This window comes from Dromiciops gliroides, chromosome 3, assembly GCF_019393635.1.
Source record: "Dromiciops gliroides isolate mDroGli1 chromosome 3, mDroGli1.pri, whole genome shotgun sequence".
Taxonomy (NCBI): domain Eukaryota; kingdom Metazoa; phylum Chordata; class Mammalia; order Microbiotheria; family Microbiotheriidae; genus Dromiciops; species Dromiciops gliroides.
This window is the reverse complement of record NC_057863.1, coordinates 570,011,919-570,038,281: the sequence shown is the minus strand read 5'-3', so window position 1 is coordinate 570,038,281 and position 26,363 is coordinate 570,011,919. Positions and strand designations below refer to the sequence as shown.

The 26,363-nt window shown below is 41.1% G+C and overlaps 1 protein-coding gene across 1 annotated transcript in view; it reads left to right on the top strand.

The window, feature by feature from the left end:
* Window positions 1–1,922: 1,922 nt before the first annotated feature.
* Window positions 1,923–26,363, top strand: part of RCBTB1 (RCC1 and BTB domain containing protein 1) — a 56,268-nt gene continuing 31,827 nt past the window's right edge. The window contains 4 exon segments of the mRNA XM_043994828.1: window positions 1,923–2,290; window positions 21,670–21,836; window positions 22,257–22,320; window positions 22,323–22,406. Coding sequence (XP_043850763.1) covers window positions 21,711–21,836; window positions 22,257–22,320; window positions 22,323–22,406 — 274 coding nt within the window. The 5' untranslated portion in view covers window positions 1,923–2,290; window positions 21,670–21,710.

Below are 26,363 nucleotides of genomic sequence, written 5' to 3'. Positions count from 1 at the left end.
TGTTTGAGACCTGCTATTTGACACCAGTATGTTTGTTTCAACTCTGCTGGTGATATGGTATCAGTTCCATAATGCCTAAACCTGAGTGTTTCGATATTCAGAGATGGAAGAGCTAGTTTCACACCTACCTAAAATGGGAAAGTTTACAAATCAGCTTATGATAAGGAAGTAAGTTCCACCTAAATTTATTTAAGCATATTAAAGTCACACCTTGGTAGCAATATCTCTTATCCGATTTTGGTTTCAAGTATAACCATCATGTGAATTGAAGAAGTGCCCTATGGAAGGTTCCCTTAGTGAGTGAGGACCCTCCCCAACTGGTGGTGGCTGGAGGAGTTGGGTGAGGGGTGGCTGGGATCTCCTTATCTCCCCAGGGGTGAGGGAGACTGGAATGAAAGGTGGGGGTCCCGGAGCTAGCTCAGTCCTATCTGGTTCCACTTATCTCTTTAGGTGTGTCTGTCCTTTGGTTTAGTTTCTCAAGGAGAAGGTTCTTTGATGTGCCCCAGAGAACTTCTGGGGTGCTATGGGCCCATAACACTGGCTCTAGCAAGGCTTTCATTTTAAGAACAGAGGGAAAGGTTGACTTCAGGTCTTTTTTTGTGGTGGTTCTTTCTGTTTACATCAACGAAGTTGCTGCTTATGTTGTTCTCTTGGCTCTGCTTATTTCACCATGCATCAGTTCATGTAGATCTTTCTGTGCTTCTCTGAATTCATCACATTCGTTGATTCTTACAGCACAGCAATGTCCCATTACATTCATATACCACAATTAGTTCAGCCATTTCCCCCAGTAGATGACCATTTACTGTTTCCAATTCTTTGCTTTCATCAAAAATGGAAGGAAGAAAGGAGGGAGGGAGGGAGGGAAGGAAGGAAAGTGCTGGTATAAAAATTTTGGTGTTTATGGGACACTAAAAAAAGTAATAAACATTTTTATTTATAGTTTTGGGTTCCAATTTTTATTCCTCCTTCCCTCCATCCATCCCCTCCCCTCCCCCATTCCTGGAGCAGCAAACAGTCAGATATAGATTATACAAGTACGATTATGTAAAGCATTACCATATTAGTCATTTTGTATATGAAAACTTGAATAAAAGAAAAAAATGAAAGTGAAAAATAGCATGCTTCAGTCTGTGTTCCATCAATGTCAGTTCTTTCTTTGGAGGTGGATAGTATGTTTCATCAATAGCCCTTTGGGATTTTCTTGGATCGTTGTATTGTTGAGAATAGTTATGTCTTTTACAAAATTCATCAAACAATATTGCTGTCTCTGTGCACAACGTCCTCTTGGTTCTGCTCTTTTCACTATACATCAGTTATGGGTCACTTTCTTATTACCAATGATCTCCTTGAGGTATAAACTTAGTAGTGGAATCTCTGGGTCAAAGGGCATAGAATTTTTAGTCACTTGATTTGCATGATTCCTTAATGTTTCCGTGATTCTATTTTAAAAGCAATCCCCGTCCAAAGGACCGCCCCTCCCTTCCCTCCGCACCCCCCAAGCCCCCCCCCTCCAGCTTCCCCAACATCTGCCAAATGCAGCCTAACCTAGATTATCCTAAATGCGAGGGCTTGTTCCCCAAGTCAGCAAGCTTCCCAAGGGACATTGGCCAATATTCTTTATTAAGGATTTCTAGGAAACCGCTCCAAACCAAAGGTCCCTTTCCCGCCTCCTGGTCCCAAGGGCCAGCACGTTGCCGGGGCGGGGCCACACATTGGCTGGTGGGGTGGGGCCGGCCGTTTCTCCGCCTCCAAGTGGGGGGCCAGGAGCTCCAAGGACACCCGCTCAGCCTGCTCCAGTTGCAGAGGCCCTTTACCAGGACTTTTGGGGAATCCATCGCCCCGCCCAGGAAAGCCGGACCAATCAACATCTCAGATTAGCCCCCGCCTTCTTTGAGGCTGAGCCAATAAGATTTGAGAGATGAGGTGGAGTCCCACCCCTTGGCCGCGGGAAGCCCTGGTTCTCCAGGCGGGCCCCCAGGCTCCCCGGTGAATTTAGCCTGGAACCTGGTCCTAGATTTTATTTTCTCTTTCTTTTTTTTTTCCGTTCCTTTCCTCCCTGTCACGTGAAGCGGCAGCCAGAGACTGGCACTTCCTCAGGACACGTGACCCGGCAGTGCAGTGGCTCTGGGTCCCCTCCTCCTAAGGCTGCTGCCTCTGCGATCGCTTCTCCTCCCGCCGCCGAGCTCGCTCTCCAACCCCCCTCCCCCGGCCCCCCGGAGGAGCGCGCCTCGTCTCGCCGCGGGGAGCCAGGGATAGAACGGCGCGCGCGCGGACTGCTGGTCTCCAGGTAGCGCGTGGGCGCGAGCTCGCGGCAGAAAGGGCAATGAACGGCTGGGGAGTGGGCATGGGGGCAGGGGGGAGGCTGCCCCGGCCTGGAATCCCAGAATCAGGCGTGCGTAGCTGCTCCAGGACCCGTTAGGCAGGGCGGGGGCTGTCCGACATCCTTGTGTCCGGGGCCGCGGGCGCGGGACCTGGGCAGCGCTGCTTGGTGGGAGGCGCCTGGCCCCATCCGTGCCGCTGCTCGGCGTCCGGCGAGCCTGGAGGATGGGGCGGGGGGAGGGGCGGCAGGGAAAGTTCTGTCTTTCATTAAGTCTTTTTTGGGTGGGGGGAGGATCACATGAGTGTGTGTGTGTGTGTGTGCGCGCGCGTGTGCGTGCCAGGGGTGAGGGCTGGTACCCATGCTTGTACTGGTTAAACAGCAACCGGCTGTCTTTCTCTGCCTCCACACCTGTCTGGTGTGACTTAGACACCCGCAGCTGTTGTTCCTTTTCTATCTGGGTTAAGACGATCAGACTTGCCTCTGGGCGCTTTCCACTCAAGTCCACACCCCCCTCTCCCAAATCCCCTGTCCTCCTCCCCCAAGTTAACTAGCCGTGCCCTCCCTGGAGTTTTAATTCTGGAACTCCAAGAAGTGGCATCTCCTTTGATATTTCTGTGATAAGATCCTGGCCTCCTTTTGTGCCCGATGGACCAAAGAGTCATGCCTTGTTCTGGGTGCCTTCTCTCCCTTATGGCATAGAGACTGTGTTTGGCAGCCTGAAACCACCCGCTATGGGGCAGAAAGCATTAGTTAGCTGGACTTTGAAACTTTTTTATGGAGAGTTTGTTGGGTGGCCCTTTTATGTAGCTGTAGGTTTGTATTTAGATGCCACATCCTCTTGGATAAATGCCTCCCCCAGGACAAAAATTGAGGGTCTCATGAAGTGGTTTGAGCTGTGGGGTGGAGTATCCTCGTGGGAAAAATTAATGACATAGTTATATTGTATCGTTAGCTATTATTGTAGTTGTATTTAAGCTATTAAAGCTTAAAGCCTGCACTTTTGGAACACTGTATAATATAATAGCAAGCTAGTTAAGCTTAATTTAATAAGCTATTAAGGCTTATTAAATTAATATGCTAAGACTTTTGAAACACCTTTTTTGTTAGTTGTTAAAACAAGGGTTTATGGACTATATTTTAATTCATTGTGGAAAGAGAAACGCTATGCTTAGGCTACCCTTCTGGTCATATTCTTGAAAGGGAGAATAGAAAGCAATATCCTGAACAGTATGAGGCTTCTTTTGTTATGTAGGTTTTGGCAGCAGTTCTGCTTTTATTTCCTTCAGCGAGGAAATAATCACAAAACTGAAGCCCTTTGCAGCAGTTTATCAATAAAGGGTGCCTGTACCTTTCAGCAACGTTGGCAAGATTTCCAGTAATCAACAGCAAGTTTTGGGAAGTCTAACAGTGAGAGTCAGGGAATGGGGGAGGTAAAGAAGTTATTCTTTAAAGAAGTTATGTGCACAGCTAGTCCTAGAATGGTATTCATTTTTCAGGGTTCATAGCACATTTATTGTGTGAATAACATAGGAGTAGGTGTTTGGGAGATACAAAAGAAAGAAAAATCTTCGTCAAGGAACTTACAGTTGGTATGGGAGATGATTGAACAACAACAAAAAATCCTAGTTATTTCTACAGTTGGCTTTATTTTCTAGTTTGTAGGGGCTGAGTTTAGCCAGGGAATGCTTCTTGAGGAAATGACGGTGGCAGATACCATCGATATACCTTTTTTTTGGGGGGGGAGGGCAGGGCAATGAGGGTTAAGTGACTTGCCCAGGGTCACACAGCTAGTAAAGTAAGTGTCAAGTGTTTGAGACTGACTCTGATCTCTGGTCTTCCTGAATACAGGGACGGATGCTTTATCCACTGCGCCCCCATCATTATACTTATTCAGGAGATTTTTTTTTAAGTATTTGTTTACTGTATTTTAGCGCAATTGGCTTCTTGTGCAATCTTTTGTACACTTTGAGAAAGGGTCCATTGTATTATTTAGGAAACTTGCTAAATCTATCCAGTGTCTAAATCATAAATATTTCCTTAAAAGTGAGTGATAGCTTGGAGTCCTAAAGTCTGGAAAGACCCCAGTAATTGATTTTGTCTGTCCTTTCAGGTAAGGCTGAAGAAAAAAATCCCTGAAAATTAGTTTTGTCTTCTTGCTAAATTTCCAGAGGAAAAGATTCCATATTCTTCCTCCCTTTAGAATGCATGCCAGTGTTTATCAGCTCTTATAATTAGGAATTGCTTCCCTATCTTTCAGCTTTTCTTTTTCTTCTGTTTCCTCATACCCTCTCTGCCCCTCCTCCTTCCCCCAAAAGCTGGACTAGGATGAAGTTACCTTTCATCTTTCTGTTCTACTGAGTAAGTGAACTCTCTTTTCCTTGTAAGGCCTATTTATTATTTTTGTGTATTACTGAATGCATTCTAAGTTCTCTGTTAAGCTCTTTATGAGGCCTAAAACTTAGATGAAAGAGCGCGGAAAGTTAGGAGATCTGTGGCCTAATAGCACCTCTACCTATAATGATCCATGAGACCTTTGACTAGTCACTTCCTCCACTCTGAGCCTCAGTTTCTTCTCTTGTAAAATGAGTGATTTGGGCTCTATGGTCTGCTCTTCCCTGCCCTCTCTCCTTCAAAACTCTGTACATGATATAGGTAGCTCTTAAAGTATAAATGCATTATGTTTCATATTTCAGTTGTGAATTAGTTGTTTGGCAATTGGAGTACATTTTCTTATAAAGACAACTTCCTAAGTGGTAGTTAGGCTTCCCAGACTAACCTTCATCAGCTCAGAATGTACCGGAATTATTATGTGATACTGATATGTTATTAAATCTCTCATATTTAACAATGTTTCTATGGGAAAATGCAGTCAGTGTTGCAACTTGGGACTCCAGCAAAATGCTTACCTCCTCACCCTTACCGCCTGGGCTAGAGTGGAATGGGAATCTGAGCTGGGGCCTTCTGGTAGTGTTAAACCCCAGAGGCAACTATCAGTCCTGGGTTAACTCCCAGTTATATTGTTTCTTTTTCTTCTTCTTGTGCCTTCTCCCCCACCCTCTAGGCCGTGTTTAAAAAAAGCCATCTCAGGGATTGATTGATGTTCCCATATTTATCCCTGAAGCAGACCTGCGGGCCTTTTGAGGTTGTGTAGGATCTTTAGGGCCAGTAACAAAGAGAAAATAAACAAGATTTGCATACTTGAAGGACTAAAAAGTAAGATTCTTCTGTATTTCAGGGGAAAACCAAATTGACTACCCTTGATATTCTGACACAGAAACTGGGCTAGGAAACAGGCTGTGGAGGGAAGATCAAGGCAGGGCCGAGAGAAGTGGAACAGAGGCTGAGTTTGGGGTCAAAGAATAGATTCAGGAATTTACTTTCTCTTCTCTTGCCCAAGATTACCTACCCCACTTCCCTTGTTTTTCTTTATTGCAATGCTATCGAAAGTCTAAGGCAGTACTGACTGGCAATAGCAAGGATGGGAGTTGGGGGAAGGGTTCCATTGTTACTAAGAGTGCAGCAAAAAGTGGTTATTTTCCCTTCTCCCCACCATTTCTAGGGGAGAAATACAACATAAATAAATGAAAAGGCATTTATTGAGCACTTACTACGTGACAGACAATGAGCTAAGTGTTAGAGATAATTTTTTTTTAAAGAGACAGCTTCTGTGCTTTGGGAGCAAACAGTTTAATGGGAGAGAACAGCACATATCAGGGAATGGGGATTGGGCAGGGAGTTTTGTTCTGGGAAGATGGAAGGGTGATAGGGCAGGCAGGCAGATAGTCTGATTGGATGGCTGGATATGAAGATTAAGTATGGTCTAGTGATTAGGGCCAGCCTGTAGATAGTGTGGGCCAGGTGGGCTAGTTTACAAACACTGAATTGCCAGTCAACTAGGTTAGATTCTAGGGTAGTAGCTGTAAAGATGAATGAATTGACTTTCCTAAGGACTGTGGGGGCATGGAATTTGGAATTCCTCTGTATGGAGGTCCAGGTCTCTGTCCTGTGGGGAGGATACTTGTTTAGGTTGTTCAGGACAGTGATGACAAGTAGCTGATGAGATGACCTGTGTGAGGGCCAAAATTTGATATACTGAGTGTTATTTGGGTGATTCTCCTTAATACCTGGGTACCGAAAATATGAGGGACCTTTAAGGTTTAACCCTCCCCTCTGAACAGCCCTTTTTTAGATATTTTTTCCAGGCCAATAAGAAAGGAACCTCTAAGCTTTAGTTCACAAAAGGATCAGATTTTATTACTTGGGAATTAATTAAACAACAAAGGTGAAACTAATAAAAATCAAAGATAAAGAAATAGGAAAATAGAAATACAGATAGATATTCTTAACTCTAAACTTAACCCAGACCCTTTCCAATTTAGCTAGTTCAAAGGAATTTAGGGTTTTCTGTAAGTAACTCACCAACCACCTAGACAGAGCGCAAATACACGCCACCACAAGGGGAGTCACCAGACAGAGTACAAACACTCGCCACCAGCTCAAGGGCCCAAGCAGAAAGAACGAGATAGAGCTTGCATACCGGAAGTATCCCGCCTCCCTTCCAGGAGCATTCAATCTCCCCTCCCCCAAAAGGGGAGGTCCTTCAAAAAGCTGCCTTTAACCTCAGGGTGGGCCAGGTGTGGCCCCTCCCAAATGAGTTAGCTAAAAACGGGAATATTAATCTTTACCACAAATAATTTTTACCACATTCCCCTCCTTTGTTTCTTTGGAAAACCCGTATGGGTTTGTTCAATAAAACAGCCAAAAATACCAGAATATAATACCCTATGCTATCAAACAATATAGAAAAGAGAGAGAGAAATGTTTTGTCCAGAGGGGCGGTCCCTCAGGAACCGACGCTTTGACATTAGTCTTGCAGAGGGAGGGCCTCTGCAGAGAGTACATGTTACAGATGGTGTATATTCAGTGGATAGAGCCTAGAATCAGGAAGATGTGAGTTCAAATCTGCTTCAGACACTTACTAGCTATGTGACCCTGGGCAAGTCACTTAACCTTTATTTGCCTTAATCCACTGGAGAAGGAAATGGCAAGCCATTCCAATATCTTTGCCAAGAAAACCCCAGATGGGGTCACAAACAGTCAGACATGACTGACTGGACAACAAATACATTGAATCATCTCTAGCATCATTCTCAAAGAGCAAAATTAGGTAAAAGGCAAGTTCGTCATATGAGACCTCATCTAAAGGGAATTCAGTTTGTGAAATGCCAAAATATCTTTGTAAGACAGATTAAAGTTAATAGAATATACTGTAGGGTGCTAAGTCACATTGAGGTTCCCTTTGCACAGCAAGTATGTTTATTTCCATAAGCTAGACCCCCTAAGCTTTGGTGACTTAGGTGGTATTTGGTAACTGATATTTATATAGCTCTATATAGTTTGCTAGGGAGTTTGCCTATATTATCTCATGTAAGTGTTTTGACATCCCAATTACAGAAGGTGTTAGGGGGCATTATTTATTTATTTGTTTGTTTGTTTATTTGTTTATTTATTTTTTAGTGAGGCAGTTGGGGTTAAGTGACTTGCCCAGGGTCACACAGCTAGTAAGTGTTAAGTGTCGGAGGCTGGATTTGAACTCAGGTACTCCTGACTCCAGGGCCAGTGCTCTATCCACTGTGCCGCCTAGCTGCCCCATAGGGGCATTATTAAACCCATTTTACAGAGGACAAATCTGAGGCACAGGGAGGTTATGTGACTAATCCACAGTCACACAAATAGTGACAAAGATGAGACTCAAACTTTATTTTTCCAAGTGTCCCACTCTTCTCGCTATGCCAAACTGGGGTCCACTGGGATTCAGTGTGATTTAACACTCACTTAATAAGTACCCACTATGTGTAAGGCACTTGGGATACAAAGACAAAATGAAACCTCCTTTTCTGAAGGATTATAATCAAGGATAAAGAGAGAACCAACACCTTTCAGAGTCAGGGAAGGTTTCCTGTCAGAAGTAGTACCTGAGATAAGCCTTGAAGGAAAGTAAGGATTGTTTGAGATTTGTTTTGCCTCCCATTATTATCCTGCAATTCCATGTTGTAAGGCTCCTGGAAGTGCTCAGAGTGTTTTAAGAACATTAATGTAGTCCTTGCTTTCTACTCTGCATTTTTTCTTAAGGTTCTATCTCAGTGATTTCTCATGAAGATGGCTCTAGGTTTACTGTGGAAGATGGAATTCTTTTTTTGGGGGGGGGCAATGAGGGTTAAGTGACTTGCCCAGGGTCACACAGTTAGTAAGTGTCAAGTATCTTAGGTTGGATTTGAACTCAAGTCCTCCTGAATCCAGGGCTGGTGCTTTATCCACTACACCACCTAGCTGTGCCCCTGGAATTCTTAATCTACAGCAACAGTGTTTGAGAGATCTTCCTGCACCCTCAAACAGCGCCACCCATTATGGAATAATACATCTTTGTGTTTGTTTGGATATCAAATCATTGCCACTTGATGAAGTTAAGAATGGATTAGAAGCATCATTCTGAACATATATTCCTTGTTCTTTGTTGAAAAAATGTTTGCTTCCCTTTTTTAAATCTCAAAGGCAAATGACTGATTTTTATTCTATTCTTACCAGCCAGTGAAAACAGAATAAATAAATAATATCTAAAGGTATTCTTTACTCACTAAATTGCATTGATAGTGATGAGCAAATGTTATGATCTGAACTTTCTTGTTTTTATTGATATCTTTTGTTTTTACATCACCTAAATTTCCCTTTGCTCCCAGAGAGCCAACTCAAATCACAAAGAATTAAAAAAAAAAAGAGGGAGAAAAAAAATAAGCAAAACTGATCAATATATTGGAAAAGTCTGAAATTATATTCAGTGTTCCAGACCTATGGACTCTCCCAGCTCTGCAAAGGTGGAGAGGGTATCTTCCCTTCTTTGGGGTCAATATTGTTCTTTATACTTTTGCAGCATTCCACATGTTTGCTTCCTAACAGGGAGAGGTTTAACCATTAAGGTACATGTAGGGTAATTTTAACATGGGGCTGAAAAAGTGCTCCTGGAATTTAAGACTATGCCCAATGCTGTTTGGGTTGCCTCACTTTTCCATCGCTGTTAAATTTTGCTCAGTTTTTCTTGGATTGCTTACGTATGAAGCCAGCTGCATACTTCCAGAATTATGGTTTGGATTTAAGCCATAAATGGGTAGAACTGACATTTTTCATGAAGCCACAGATGCAGAATCCCATCCAAATCTTGAATATACTTTTATTGATTTTTTAAAAAGTATTTAGGACCTCTGCTAGAGTTGAATTTTGCTAAACTAACTCATTGCAAAAAGACTTGAAGAGATGTTTTCAGCTCCTTGCAAAATTATGAAGTAGGAGTTTATCCATTTCTATTCAGTCTTTTTCATACTGCCTAGGTTTGGGGATGTCATAAAGAAGTCTACTTCAGTAGTGGAACATGATTCCTTCCTGTTTACCTTTTCAAAACAAGAACATAGTGTGTGTGTGTTTTTTAAAAAAAGATCTTAATTAGCTTCCTGTTTATGCAAATATGTTTGCTCCTACCCAACCAGCCAACTAGGACATGGAAGCTCTACTTTTACCTACTTGTAAGCCTTCAGGGAAATAGCCCAGCATGTATCCCAGATTGTGCCTTCAAGTAGGATTTTCTTCAGGAGTTGGTCATTGAGAATGTGAACAGGGAAGTTCCTAGAATCACCTAAAGTTTTTGTTTTGGGCCAGACCTGTAATTTCAAGAAAATTCCAATATGGGAATTCCTTGACAGTTAATCTGTCACATCTCTTACATCTGCCTGGAAGCAATTTGGGGCACTGAGAAGTTGTTCCTTGCTCCTGATCACACAGCTGGTATATGTCAGAGAAGCAACAGGAACTGGTGTCTTCCTGACCTTGAGGCCTTCCCTTTATCCATTCCACCTATCTGCCTGTTGCCTACAATTACTGATATGAAATAAAGGGGATGGATAGCCCTCTCTATTACTCACCACAGGAAGGCTTCCAGGATACTCTGTTGCCATTTGTTTTTCAAAGTAATACAGTTATGGGGAAGGGATTTCTGCCTCCTTTTTCATATTGGTACAAGATTGCTGGAAGTAGAAGTGAGTACAGGCTGCTAAAATGAGGTAAGAGGTAGAGCATTATTCGACTCTTCCATAGGATATATGGAGGAGTTCAACAGTGTTCCAGCTTTTACTTTTTTTTTTGGCAGGGCACACAGCTAGTAAGTGTCAAGTGTCCAAGGCTGGATTTGAACTCGGGTCTCCTGAATCCAGAGCCAGTGCTCTATCCACTGCGCCACCTAGCTGTGCCCCAGCTTTTACTTTATCTTTGACCAGGAAGGAGGTCAGGGTTCATAAGTTTTAAAACAACAACCAAAAACTAGGTCTTTGTTGAAGATAGTAATAATACTAACAATAACAATTAGCATTTATATGGCACTTTATGGTTTGCAAAAAGCACTTCACAGACATCTCATTTTATTCTTACAACTGTTCTGGAAGGATGTGCTGTTATTATCTCCATTTCACAGATGAGGAATCTGAGGAGGAGCTAGAGATTAGTGATTTTTCCAGGATCATACTACTAGTATCTTGAGGTTGAATTTGAACTCAGGTCCTAGGCAGCCCCACAGTATCAGAAAAGAAAAAGAGCCAGAAATGTCAAGTGGTGGGAACACTGAAGTACCAGAACCTGGCTTCCTAGAAAGAAGAGGTCCCACATGAATTAGCCAGGTTCCAGGACTAAGCAGGAAATGGAACAGGAACTTTGAATCACTTGTGTTACTGGCTTAATGAGATGATGATATAGATAACTAGAAACAAAACATTTTGATAAACAGAACTGCTTAGAGATGATCTCAGGGAGGGGGCTGAGGTCTTCAAAACCATGGAAGCCCTAGTATAACAGGCACTAAGAAGGTATCACAGTGCGTGGGAGAGGATTTTGTCATGTGATAGCAATACCATCCTCCCTCCTCAGATCATCAGATACAAGGAACCTTCCTGCCTACGTCTAAAATGCAGTGACCTTAATGCATCATCAGTGATAACTTGTACATCAGCCATTACAGCCTTGCCAACATCTGAACTTCCTCCTAAAAGGTCACCTTTGTAGCCAATGAGGGTCTGACTTGATTGGCCTTCTTGCTATTCTTGAATATGCCTCCCCCCACAGTACCTTTTCACTGGTTATCTTCCTGGCCTGTAATGCTTTTTCTCACCTCACCTCCACCTTCTGGCATCCTTGGCTTCCTTTAAGGCTCGGCATTAATCCTACTCTGTGCAATAGGCCTTCCTAGTCCTCCTTGTCAGTCCAGTTCTCCACCACTCCTTCCCTTTGAGATTACCTTCCATTTAAACTGCATGTATATTTTTTTGTGTTTAGGGGCTGAGGCAAAGATGACAAATAACATAGTCCCTTCTCTCAAGAAATTTACTACTTACCTGGTAGAAACTGAATGGATGAAAAACAGTTTTGTTAAGTTCTTACTTTGTGGCAAGCACTATGCTGAGCACCTGGGATGCAAATGCACAAAGGAAAGAAGGTTCTTGCCCTCAGGGAACTTGCATTCTGATGGGGGAGAAAATCAATAAATAGACTGCAAAGAAAAGATCCAGACTAAGTCCTAATAAATTTGAGATTGGGTGGGGTTGGATATTTTCACCAAAGGAAAGGATCATGGCGGGCATGGCATGTGAGATGACCCTCAAAGGAAGAGCAATTTATTTTTTTAAATTTTTTTGGTGAGGCAGTTGGGATTAAGTGACTTGCCTAGGGTCACACAACTAGTAAGTGTCTGAGGCCCGATTTGAACTCAGGTCCTCCTGAATCCAGGGCCGGTGCTCTATCCATTGCACCACCTAGCTGCCCCCCAGCAATTTATTTATTTATTTATTTATTTTTGTTTTTGTCTTTTTTTGCAGGGCAGTGAGGGTTAAGTGACTTGCCCATGGTCACACATCTAGTAAGTGTCAAGTGTCTGAGGTTGGATTTGAACTCAGGTCCTCCTGAATCCAGGGCCGGTGTTGTATCCACTGCGCCACCTAGCTGCCCCCCCAGCAATTTATTTTTAAACAAAGGAAATAACAAGTACATTCCAGGCCTGAGGGACGACTTCCATGATGTAGAAATTGTTGTGACCTGATAGGATTTGGCAACCAGTTTGGTTATGAGTGGAGAAATGAAGAGCCAAATGTGACCCTAGTATTATAAAGGTAACTGGGAAAATGGTGGTTCCTTTTACCAAAAATTAAGTCTTTTGGATAATTAGTTGTTTTGGAAATGTGTTTGAGGTTCCATTGGGACACCCAGGTGGAGATCTCCATGTGTAGAGTTTAGGGCTGGGTGTATAGATTCAGGAATGAGCCTGTAAGAAGTGCCCACATCAGAGAGATTCATTGACTTTATTGTAAAGATTAGAGCAGGTAGACGAAGGAAAAGAGGGATGAATAGAGGTAGTGTTCCATTGTAAAATGTTTGTGAGGGGTTAGCAACATACAAAAAATGAACAGTACCTACCATGGGATGTATGACCTTAGTGGAAGGTAGAAAAACCATAGCTCAATGATTCCTCTTTGGACCGTGGTTGTTTTTGTTGTTGTTGTTCAGTGATGTCTGACTCTTCATGATCCCATTTGGGGTTTTCTTGGCAAATATACTAGACTAGTTTGCTACTTCCATCTTCAGCTCATTTTACAGAGGAAGAAACTGAGGCCAACAGGGTTAAGTGACTTGCCCAGGGTGACATAGCTACTAAGTCTCTGAGGCCAGATTTGAACTGAGGAAGATGAGCTTTCCTGATTCCAGCCCTGGCTCTCTATAGTTTTATAGTTGATGCAATCCAAGGTGTCTGTAGCTGTGGCTGACTTTGAATTGTGGCAGGTTGCAAAAGTGCTCAAAGGCAGGCAGTAGCTTTCTGGGGACAAGGTGGAAAAAGAGGTCAAATGTACCATTTGCTTCATTTTCTTTCTTTTTTTTTTAGGTGTATGTTTCCAACTATCTTACAAAATGCCAGAAGCATTTAATGAACAGCTCCTTAGCTATTAATAAACACCTTTGAATGGCAGCCCAGTGTAAACTGTTAATTAAAATGAAGCCTCATCCAGGTTGTACAAATATAGGGAATTCCTTAATTAGGGGGAGAGTTTTGTATGCATTTTGAATTTTTCATAGTAATGAAAATATTAGCAGGTGGTACAGGTAACGAATGGAGTGCTGGACATTGGAGTTGGGAAGATCTTGTCTCAAGTACATTTATCATCTGTGTGACCCTCAGCAAGCCACTTAGCCTTTCTCAGCCTCAGTTTTCTCATCTGTAGGTGGGGATAATAGTGTCTGCCTCACAGAAGTATCGAGGTAATATGCATACATAAACTTTAAAAGCCTCTATGAGTATTGATGATGATTATTATTATTAAAATGGTAGAACAGGGATTACCACAGTCCCATAGCATGTATGCTAAAGATTTCACGTTTCATTGCCGTGGTCGTGTGCCTTTCACTACTGTGGGTCTCAGTCTCAATAGTTATCAGAACCCCTCTCCCTACTCCCCCAGGGCACCAGGAGAGCCAGAAGTGGAAAGTCAGAACCTCAGTACACTGCACTTTTAAAAAACTCATAGAAGCCTCTCCCTTCAATCGTTTTTTCACATTCAAGCAGTTTTCTGTTGTTCTAATCATCATTTGCATAGCTTAAAGTTAATAGCATTTTAAAGTTTCCTGAATATCAAATATATGTATGTGTGTTTGTGTATGTATATGTGTATGTGTTTATGTATGTATGTTTTATAAAATTTAACCCTCACAAGAACCCTTTGAGATAGTTAGAATTATTCTCATTTTAGATGAGGAACCTGAAACTTAGAGACATTAAATGACCTTTGTCTAGGTCATACAGCTATCAAATGTTGGAGGTAGGATTAGAACCCAGGCTTTCAAATAAAAAATTAAAAAAAAAAAAGAGAGAGCAAAATGAGCAAATCCAAGAGAGTGTTGTATACAGTAATAGCAAATTGTTTTAAGAACAAATTGAGTGAATTAATCATTTGACTATTATAAGCACCCAAATTAACTACAAAAGACATGCAAGAAGACACTATCTGTATCCAGAGAAAGAACTAATAAATATGTCTGTATAGAATGATTTTACATATATACATATTTGTGTCTATTGGTAACCATTTCTAGGGTAAGGGAAGAAGAGAAAAAATGGAAAAGAAATGTACACGATAACTTTATTATATATATTAAAAGGAATAGAAAGTTGAATGTAACTGATTTCCATTTTTCATGTGCAGTAATCAATTTTTATTATACTATGTTATTGAAATGTTTGTTTTATTTCAAAAATTAAAAAATAAATACAAGCAAACAAAAAGAACCCAGGCCTTCCTGACTCTAAGCAATAGAATCCTAGGATGAGGGCTGGCAAGGACCATAGAGGTCATCAAATCAGTCTTGAAGATGGGAGAATAAGACCCGAACAAATCAAGTCTTGAAGATGGAGAATGAGACCCAGAGTACTTTAAGTGACTCAGGTAGTTAGTAGCAGAACCAGAATTCAACCAGAGGACTTCCAATCTCCCAATCCCAAATCTTGTGCTCCAGCTGCCTGTGCTAGAACGCTAGCTCTTGGGACCCATGCTTGTACTTAAAGTGTATCTAGAAACTAAGTGAAATTATATATTTTCCGTGCATGTGTGTTTTTACGATTAACCTGAATTGACATTCTTTCCCTTTCTATGATATTGTCATTTTGTTATTTTCTCAATTTTGAAATAAATTCCAAAAACTGTTCAGCTTTTCTTTTGATCAGTTTTTGGTTTTAGTTTTTTGTTTTTTTGGGCAATGAGGGTTAAGTGTCATGCCTAGGTTCACACAGCTAGCAAGTGTCAAGTGTCTGAGGCTGGACTTGAACTCAGTTCCTCCTGAATCTAGGGCCAGAGCTTTATCTACTGCACCACCTAGCTGCCCCCTCAGCTTTTCTTTTGGCAGTACACCTTTCCTTATGACTTTTACACAACATGTCAGCAATTGTGGAACCAAAAGATGAACAGGTCTTCCTGTCCTTAACCCTAATGACAAAATCCTAAAATGGGACAAGGCAAAAAGAAAACTCTTCATGGCTGAAACTTGCATTTTTTTTATGTCAAGTAAATGAAATTTATCTGTTGCTTTTCATTACAAACCTGAGGCAAGAATATTTAAACTTAAACTTTTTAGTGGTTTTAAGAGTATATGTATAAGCTAGGTGGCGCAGTGGATAGAGCACCAGCCCTGGAGTCAGGAGGACCTGAGTTCAAATACGACCTCAAACACTTAACACTTACTAGCTGTGTGACTCTGGGCAAGTCACTTAACCCCAATTGCCTCACTTAAAAAAAAAAAAGATGTTATAAAAAGAGTATATGTATAAATACATACTTATATGTATAACTTAAATAGTGAAACTTTAAAACCTAAAAGGTTTTTTTGTTTATTTTGTTTATTTGCTTATTCTCTAAGATAAGCAGTCATTTAGCCTTATGGTTAGCCTCTTATAAACCCTTTACAAACTGTTGCTACATTGATTTCTTTTTTTTCCTTCCCCCCCCCCCTTTTTTGGAGGGGGCAGGGCAATGGGGGTTAATTGACTTGGCCAGGGTCACACAGCTAGTAAAGTGCCAAGTGTCTGAGATCGGATTTGAACTCAGGTTCCTCCTGAATCCAGGGCGGTCGGTGCTTTATCCACTGTGCCACCTAGCTGCCCTTTTTTTCCCCTATTTTTAAACAAAAAAGAAATTTTAAAATATATTTTCTTGCCTTTGAAATTAAACACATTAAGTTGAACATATTTGTTTCATCTCTGGGCCAGTTTAGAAGACACTTCAGCTGCTTCATCCAAAATTTATCCCCCTTATGACACATCAGGTTCTATTCATGAACAGGATTGATACTGAGCTACTTTTCAGAAGAAAATAAAAAATTAAATTAATAATAATAAATAAATAAATTATCTTGGTCAACCAGCTGCAAATATCTGAATTTGGGTTCATAGTACATGCTATAAAATAAGGTAGTTGGTGCTCATAGGCTGAAAAGTAAGGAGCAGAGAAGCTCAAACTGTTCCTGTAGAAAGTATCCCTAAAGTCTCCTGGGCATTCAGGGAATGATCTAGGATATTAAACTTCTAAAGGCCCTTCTAGTAGAGGGGATTGCTCAGTATATATTGAACGTCCAGAGCATCCTACAAAACAACGTCGAAAATAAGGGTGATTCAGACCTGCTGTCCTAGCACTTTCATTGTAAGATGTTCAGTCATTTCAGTCATGTCACACTCCAGTGACCCCAATTGGGGTTTCCTTCTCCAGCTCATTTTACAGATGAGGAAACTGAGGCAAACAGAGTTAAAGCACTTGCTAGTAAGTGTCTGAGGCCAGATTTGAACCCAGGAAGATCAGTCTTCTTGACCTCAAGGCCCCAGCACTGCACCCCCAACTGTCCTCTTCCTTTTTAAGATAGCACATCTCAAATAAAGGCACAGATATTGCGATGCATGTAAGACAAAAACATGTGCTAAGAGCTTCTTATGACAAAGCCAGGTCACAACTAAATATAAATAAGTCTGTCTAGTGAGGGATAGATATTCTTTTGGAAGAATTGTACATCTGGATGCAGAAGATGTGGTCTTAAATCTCACCTCCGTTATTTGTGCAGTGTTGGGCAAGTCACTTTATCTCTCTTGGCCTGTGTTTCTTCATCTTTAAAATGCAAAGATTGAGGGGCAGCTAGATGGCACAGTGGATAAAGCACTGGCCCTGGATTCAGGAGTACCTGAGTTCAAATCCAGTCTCAGACACTTAACACTTAACTAGCTGTGTGACCCTGGGCAAGTCACTTAACCCCAATTGCCTCACCAAAAAAAAAAAAAAGATTGAATTAGATGGCAATTTCTTCTGGCTTTAAATCCTGTCATCTTTGATGTTGAGGGTATTTCCTTTTCCTGGGGAAAGTGGAGTTTTTCCCAATGCTGTAGCCCCTTCTGTAACCTGGGCCAACATTAGTTTGCTCTTTTGTAAAATAAGTATCTTGGTGATTTGAAGGACCATTCTGGCTCACAAGTAGAAATTCCCTGAAATGAAAAGAAAGGGGGAGGGGGGACTTGTATTTTTCAAGATCAGAATAGACACATTTTAGTTGCTTTAGAGAAATTTGAACAGTTGAAGAGGTAAAAATTGGGTTACTTATCCTACTGTGATTTGTTGAAAAGTACGACAGTGGCAGAGAGAATTTCTTATTGTAGAATTCAAAAAAGGAGCAAAAGCATATTTTTGCTAAAGCTATGTCCACTTTGAATTATGAAGACTTGAGTTTAGCTATAATTAATATATGATTTAAAATTTTGTTCATTTATCTGTTTAGCAGAAAACTCCTGATGTTTATATTTTGGCTATCTGAAAAAGAGAATTTGACAGTGGCTATAAGTGATGCAGTGGGTAGAGGGCCAGGACTGGAGTCAGGAAGGCTCATTTTCCTCAGTTCAAATCTGGCCTCAGATACCGGCCAGCTGTGTGACCCTGATCAAGTCACTTAACCCGTTTGCCTCAGTTTCTTCCTCTGTAAAATAAGCTGGAGAAGGAATGGTGGCAAAGAAGAAAACCCCAAATGGGGTCACGGAGGTCAGACACCACTGCAAAATGACAGTGCCTACAACATGCGTAGGCCCTGTGCTGAGTATTGGGGATACAAATGAAATGCATGACAGGCCCTGTTTCAGGGAGTTCACATTCTAATGTTGAGTGACAACACTCAAACATTGTGTAAAAACAAGCTATCTACAGGATAATTGGAAGAATCAACAGAAGGAAGGGCACTACCACTGTAGAAGGTGGGGATCGAGGTAAGGGGGAAAAGAATTCTAAGCATGATATACATCTAGTGAAATTTCGAGTTGAGAGATAAAGTATCTTATTCAAGGAACAGGAAGGAGACCAGTGTCACTGGGGATCATAGATTACATGACCAGATATAAAATATATGGTAGGATGGATAGAGCACCGGCCCTGAAGTCAGGAGTACCTGAGTTCAATCCGGGCTTCAGACACTTTAACACTTACTAGCTGTGTGACCCTGGGCAAGTCACTTAACCCCACTTGCCTTCACTAAAACAAAAAATTATATATATATATGTATATATATGGTATAGAGTGTGTGTGTGTGTGTGTGTGTGGTATCGGGAGTAGATGTGTGTGGAAGATCGGGTTATGGAGGGCTTTGAATACTAAACCGAGGATTTCTGCATTTTTAGGTGTGTAATTTAGAAGTAAAATTTTAGATCGATAGGAATCCCACTGGATTTTAATGAACTTGGCTGGGAGGGGATGACATGGTCAGATCGTGCTTTAGTGAAAAACATCACCTGTGAGAGCTGGATGGCCCTGGGGTAGGAAAGACTTGTGGTAGGGAGAGAACAAGAAGTAGGATTGTTAGCCGGAGTCCAGGCAGGAGGTGACGTTGGACTACCCACAGTGGTAGCAGTGTCAGGACTAGGACGAGGTCATATAGCTTGGGAAGATGTTAGGAAAGTAAAATCAACAGGCCTTAGTACACAGTGTAGATATTCGGGGACGGGGCAGGGTTTGAGGTCTAAGAGCTGATATTGTGATTGTAAGGCCTGGGGTTACTGGGGAGGATGCTTAAATACCCCCGGATATTATTAGGGAAGTTAGGAAGAAGTGGAGGATTTGGCGGGGCACGGGAGGGGGGTAGGACCATAACAAATTTGGTTTTAGGACATGGTTGGATTATAGAGATCTGCTGGTATATCCAGTTTGATATGTCAGGACAGACAGATGGAGATGCAAAGAGTAAGAATTAATACCAGAGAGGATTAAGGCAGGATAGGATATTTTAGAATCATACGTATAATGATGGTAATTGAATCCATGCAAGCTGATGAAAAGTAGATATAGAGGGAGAGAGGAGCCAGGACAGAACCCTGAGGAGGATGACCACATTTAGAAGAAGAGATCTGGAAGAGAGGATCCAGCCAAGGAAAATGATCCATGTGTCACTTTAAGGTTCATAGAAACACATTATCTGTTATCTCCCTTGATCCTCACACCAACTCTGTGCTGTGGATATTATAGATACTATCCTCATTTGGATAGATAGAGAAAATGATGCACAGAAGTTGTTACTCAGCCATGGCCACACAACCACTAAGTGCCAGATATAGAATTCAGACCAGGGCTCTTCCAACTCTGTGTTCCCTGTTATTTCTGCTTAACTACCCGTATTATTATGGTGATGCTGACTGTCCTTCATATTATTGTTGGTATGAAGCAGGCCATTTTTAGAATTTCTTAATTTGGTATCTGATAAAAAGCAAAATACTTGGTCTGAATACCACGTAGTTGTCATATCTACTTTTTCAGTAGCCTTCAGCTATATAGAGACCAGAGCTATAACTAGCAGTTTGGGAACTCAGAGAAATATCATGATGTATGTCCTATAATTACTTCATTTAAGGGTGGGGAGAAAGAACCAGGACATGAGATCCCCTCAGGGGAGAGATTTTAATATGCTGGCTCGCCTGGGCAGAAACACATCAAGGTTTTTGCTTCCTTCACATCTAGTGATCTCTGTGGCTATATATAGTATGAAACTGGGGGCAGTACTGTACCCCTTGATACAGTAGGGGGAGGATACCACTTCCTGTGGTTTCACTGGTAAAATGAATTTCCACTGATGAAACTCTATTCAATGCAGGTTGGCACCTATCTTGTTACTGAGGAATTATGTGGGGATATTAAACAGGTTAAGTGATTTGCTAGAGTCACATCTCCAGTATGTGGTAGAGACAGGCCTTGCATCTGCATCCAGATGTCTATCTACTACTCTATTTGATGCCGGATGAAAGCGATGATTCTATGCAATATTGGGATAGGGATAGTGAAGATACCCTTTTTGCTAAGGGGCCCCTAGGCCCTCGGACTCTGGAGGTACAGTGAGATCTTCTAACTGATGTGACAGGCCTCCTTATTCTCAGACCTTGACATATATTTCTCTTCCAAAGCCTCTTGGCTGCTTTCAAGGTCTGGAAAAAAGCGATTAGAATGTCTACTGTGTCCAGAGAACTTGTTAGGGGAGCGGTGGCCTAGCATGTGAGTCAGAAAGACTGGGTTCAAACCTTCTTGAGACACATATAGTAGCTCTGCAACCTGGACTAGTCCACTTGGCTTCGAGGCCCATTCCTCTTCTGTAAAATTGGGATGATAATAGGGTGGTGTGAAAATGAAATGAGGTAATGTTTTGTTAAGCACTAAATAAATGTGAGTTGTTTATTCTGCACAAGTTCTTGCCATAAAGACCAAGGTAGATTGCTATGGGCCTTGTAGGGTCCAAGAAGCTCTGGGGAATGACAGAGGCAACATGTTCCACTACTTTATCTTTGGAAACCATCCAAGTTCCCTAACAGTTTGAAATTGTTGGGAATTCATTAGCAACAGATGCTGTGATCAAGATTCACCCTTCCAAGCCTGACCAGATTGAGGTCCAGAGCTCTGATGCAGCTGGGATGATTAGACTTTTTGTGGGGTCTGGAGGAGACATTCTGTGGGGACATAGATCATGTGAACAGAAAGGTATATACATGATTATTTCAAGAGGAACAGAGTACTAATTAGCAGAGGTGGGAATTAGGAAAGGCTTCTCATAGAATATGGCCCATTCCAGTTAGTGATGACACATCAATAACTATATTCTTTAGGTGTCAGCTTTTGGTCACCAGTGATAATCTCCCAAATTGTGGTATTTATGAATGATCCTATTCTTGCTAATAAGGGTGAACTGAAATCAACTGAGAGGTGATCTTAACTATAAAAAAAATATGATAATGAAAGGATCATGTTACGCTGTTTTCATTGCAGGGAACCCCTAGAGAATTTATGTTTTCATAATCTACGAAGCCATTGTCAGTCTGCCTAGAAAATATTCTGTAGTAATTTTTCTCTGCTTACTGTAGTCATTAAGGGTTTTTGTCCATTAGATACAATTTTTGTACTCAGTATCTGGCTGTTTACATGAATGCATGTTTGTAGAAAGATAAACAGTCAAACATGAACAGGGAAAAAATAAAAACCCAAGCCTTGTCAGATGGTCTTTGCCCAAGAGACAAAGACTATCTTGAAGGCAAAGGAAGAAGGGGTTGTGTTATTAGCTACCTGCACCTGTAAGGAGGTGATTTACAGGATGTGATTCACTCAGTTCTCGAAATCTTACACAAATCCATTCTGCTGACATAGTCAGGATGAAGCCTTCATTCGTAACAGCTTATTTCAACTGTCTTAATGTTTGTTTTCAATCCTTGTTTTCTGCAGCAGAGATGTTGGCTTATTTATAGGAGTTGCTTGAAACAAGAGTCATGGTGGATGTAGGGAGTGGCCCATATTTACCCTGCTCTCACCTCCAGGAGATTCTTCTTATTCGGAAAGCATGTGTCTTTGGCACATCAGCTAATGAAGCTATCTACGTTACCCATAGCGATGAGGTAAGAACATAGTCAAACATCTGCTTTACTTTGGAAATGTACCTCCCATGCTTTGAAACATGCATTCTGGAGACTGAAAGGAAATTCCATTTTCAATTTTATTCAACATTTACTCAACTACCCACTGTGTGCTAATAAAGGGGCTTAAGGAGTAATTTTGAATTCTTCCTTTTCTTCCTCTTATCGCCTTTGTTCAGTAATGTACAAAATATATGATAACTCAATGCTTTTAGCAGATGTTGGCTTTTTAAAATAAGTATTATTACCTTACTTTTTCCCTGTTTCATGAGAGCTATGAATTAGTTATCATGCTGAACTTAAATGAGGCTTTATTTCCAGAATGGAGAGGGAAATTTTTTTTTTTTTTATATAGCCTTAAGCTTAAATGGCACAAAAACTAAAAAGTTCTTTGTTTTCTAGGTGTTTGTATTTGGACTGAACTGTAGTAACTGCCTGGGACGGGATAATCAGAGCACCATTGTACCAAAAAGCTAGAGGCATTATGTGGAAAGAAAGATTTAAAAGCCTTAGTTATGGAAGTGGGCCACACTGTGCTTCTCAGCACTGAAGGTAAAATGGAAGGGAGACCCCAAATTCGTGATACTTTTTTAAAGTGGGGCCCTCAAGTTCTACGTGGAGGGAAGCAATTGCTTTATCCAGTAATTAACAGGTTACTTGTTTGCCTTGCAAGTGGAGAAGAGGACAGGGGGAGGTATCAATTTTTTTTAAACACTAGAAAAACACAGCATCAGAGAGTCTAGCAAAACTTCTCAAGGCATTGGTTTGTGTCCCTGTATTGCTCTAGCCTTGCTGCAACTAATTAGCCTTAGTTGACTTGTCCTTCCCCAGCCTAATTTTTCCCATTTACTAATTTTTATTCTTATTGTCATCTTTGTTTTTATATCCCTTGTAACAAGAATGAAGAAAAGAGGGATGGGGAAGTGGTTCAGCAAAACCAGTCAAGTCTGGCAGTATATGGAACAGTCCATTCTTAAAGACTGTGTAGAAGGGAGGATGATTCCTTTTCTTCATTCTTCTCTAAGGACAAGCTTGGTCATTATCATTACATAGAATTGTTTGGGTTCTTCGTTCTTTCCATTTATATCATTGTACTCAATGTGTGTACTTTTTCCCCTCGATTTTACTTGCTTTTTTCATTTGGGAGACTCAAGTCTTCCTATGCTTTTATAGAAGTTCTTTATTTTCATTGCTCAAGACACAGTAATATTTCATTGCATTTATGTACCACAGTTGATAGAGCTTTGTCCCAATTGATGGACATTTGCTTTGCTTCCAGTTTTTCATTACTATAAAAAGTACAGCTACAAATGTTCTGGTGTATATGGTACTGCAAAATTACTTAGGCAAGTCATCATATAGTGTGACATGGCCATAGGCCTGGTGAGGTCAGAACTCCTTTGTAACAGATATCATCAAGCACAATAAAACTGCACTTTGGGTGTGTCTGAAAAGGTATGTCTCATTCTATGCCTCCAGTTCATCACCTTTCTGCCAAGATGGCAGCGACGTACTTCATTATTAGTCATCAAATGTGCTTGCTCATTGAAGCAATTAGAATTCTTAAGTCTTTCAAAGCAAGTTTCTTCTGTACTATTGTAGGGCTAGAGACTGGACCTGTTACTTTCTTAGTATAGCGTTAGAAATACCCTTTATCAATTCAGATCCATTTTCTGTAACTTATTGTCTTAGAGTGTTGTCCGGAGCACTGAGAGATTAAGGGACCTGCCCGGCATCATGGGTCATTAACTTGACCCAAGTTTTTCTAACTGAAAGTCCACTTCTTTATCCACTTCTTATCCATGCTGCTTTTCTGCCTACTATAGTATGGGCCTGATTTAAATGATTTCCCTGATTTTGGTTTCTTTATTCGACATCAGTTTATACAAGTCTTCCCAGGTTTCTCACAGTGTGTCCCTTTCATTGTTTCATATCTTGTTGTTTAGTTGTTTTAGTCATGTCTGACGATCCCATTTGGGGTTTTCTTTGGCAAAGATACTGGAGTGGTTTGCAATTTCCTTCTCCACTTCGTTTTACAGATGAGGAAATAGGCAAAGAAGGCTAAGTGACTTGCCTAGGGGGTCACAGGGCTAGTAAGTTACTGAGGCCAGATTTGAACTCAGGAAGATGAGTCTTCCTAACTCCAGTGCGATTTCTTATAACATGATATTCCATTGCATCTCTATCACAATTTGTTTATCCATTCCCCATTTGATGAGCATTTACTTTGTTTCCAGTTCTTTGTTGCAACAAAAAGTGCTGCTATAAATATTTTGTATATGTGGAACTGCCTCTGACCTCTTCAGGTATAATTAGTCTATTAGTGTTATTGCTAATCCAAGGGTATGACAGTTTAGTGACTTTTGGGGGCATAATTCTGGACTATTTTCCAGAATGGTTGGAATCAGTTCACAGCAGGTCTTTAAAAAAGTGCTTGTTTATTGATTGGTTTCCTCTAGGGCCCTTCTCCTCCAACATATTTTCGTAAGTGAATTGCCCAGGGTCACACAGCTAGTAAGTGTTAAGTGTCTGAGCTGGATTTTGAACTCAGGTCCCTCCTGACTCCAGGGCCGGTGCTCTATCCATTGCACCACCTAGCTGCCCCCTTTTCTGTTTCTTTAACTGGCTCCTCATCCTCTTGCTGATCCTACACCTTGAATGTTACTCAAGTACTCTGGGCTTGACCCCTCTCCTCTTCTATCTGTATACTCTCCCTTCAGTAAATAAACATTTATTAAGCACTTAACATATGTCAGTCTGAGAATACAAAGACAGGAGAAGACAGTCCCTGCCCTTGAGGAGCTGACACTCTAATAGTAGTCTCATTCATAGAATTAGAGTTGAAAGGGGACTTAGAGGCTCGTGTTGCTCAGGAGTCATAACCTGCAGTCTATGAACTTGTTTTTAAAATAATTGGTTTCCTTTGTAATCCTGTGTGTTTATTTTGTGCACTTAAAAACATGATTCTGAGAAGGGGTCCATGGGTTTTTTTGGTTTGTTTTTGACAGGGGCTATAAGGTGTAAAGGACTTGCCAGTGTCACACAGCTAGTCAGTGTCAAGTGTCTGAGGGCAGATTTGAACTCAGGTCCTCCTGAATCCAGGGCTGGTGTTTTAATCCACTGTGCCACCTAGTTTTTATCAGACTGCACAAAAGGTCCATGTCACCAAAAACGGTTAATTCTTCTCATCTAGTCTAACCCCGAAAAACTGAATGAGAATCCCTGTTAACATCTCCTGACAATGTTCATTATCCATCATGATCTTATTTTGGCCTATATAGTCACAGTAAAGATGCAGTCCATGTTTAACCTGAATTACTAGCATTCAAAAATAAAAAACACTCCTCATTAAACTTCTTGGTCAAAACATAGTAAACCTATTTGTGTTTCAAAGGATTACTCTTACAAAAAAAAATCTACTGATTAGTGTTTTTATAGTCTATTGATACTACTTTCCTTTGTTATTAGCAAGAGTTCCATTGACTTGTAGAGGGAAGTGACTGTAGTTGGGATGATTTTGTTGTTGTTGCATGCTGCTGCTGTTTTGTTTTGTTTTTGTTTTTTATTGTGAGGCAGTTGGGGTTAAGTGGACTTGCCCAGGGTCACACAGCTTATAAGTGTCAAGTGTCTGCGGCCAGCCAGATTTGAATCAGGTCCTCCTGACTCCAGGGCTGGTGCTCTATCCACTGCGCCACCTAGCAGCCCCCTGTTGTTGTTTTTTTAAACACCCATAAAATACATTTTTTGAAAAGACTGAGAAAGCTGTTGTTTGAGTAGAGAAGGTAGTTTTGTTTGTGCTAATTCAGAAAACCAACTAATATCGAGTATCTCCTTTTTTTTTTTTTTTTTTGGTGGGGCAGTGAGGGTTATGTGACTTGCTCAAGGTCACACAGCTAGTAAGTGTCAAGTGTCTGATCCGAATTTGAACTCAGGTCCTGCTGAATCCAGGGCAGTGCTTATCACTGTGCCACCTAGCTGCCCCTCAAGTATCTCCTTTTAAGCCCAGCACAGCCAGTGCTAAGTGCTTTGGTGAGATACACCAAGAAGATTGAGCCACGGTTTCTGCCCCAAGAAGTTTATGATCTAGTTTGGAGGCAAGTATTAGTAAATAAGTGCTTAGAGAATATGATAATTAATGTTTTACTGTAAATTTGTGTCATGGGAGATCAGAAAGAGGAAGAATCATTGAGAGCAGAAGCTGTCAGACTAGCCTTCACAGAGGAAGTTGGTACTCTAAATACCCATCCAGCTCTTTCATAGGTGATTTGTATAGTCAGCACTGAGAATCTATTCAGATGAGAGAATCTGCTGGGTCGTTAAAAAATCCTCCTGAAATGTAAGTAGGCCAGAGACTACAGTGTGTGTCTGTGACCTGTGATAGTTAAGATATTTAGCTGAATTTATTTAAAAAGAAGTCTTCTTCTTCTAGATTCTTAAGGAAAAAACTAAATATTAATTAGTATGTGATGCTGTACTTTATAATTAGAAATTCTGGGCAAAAATGATACC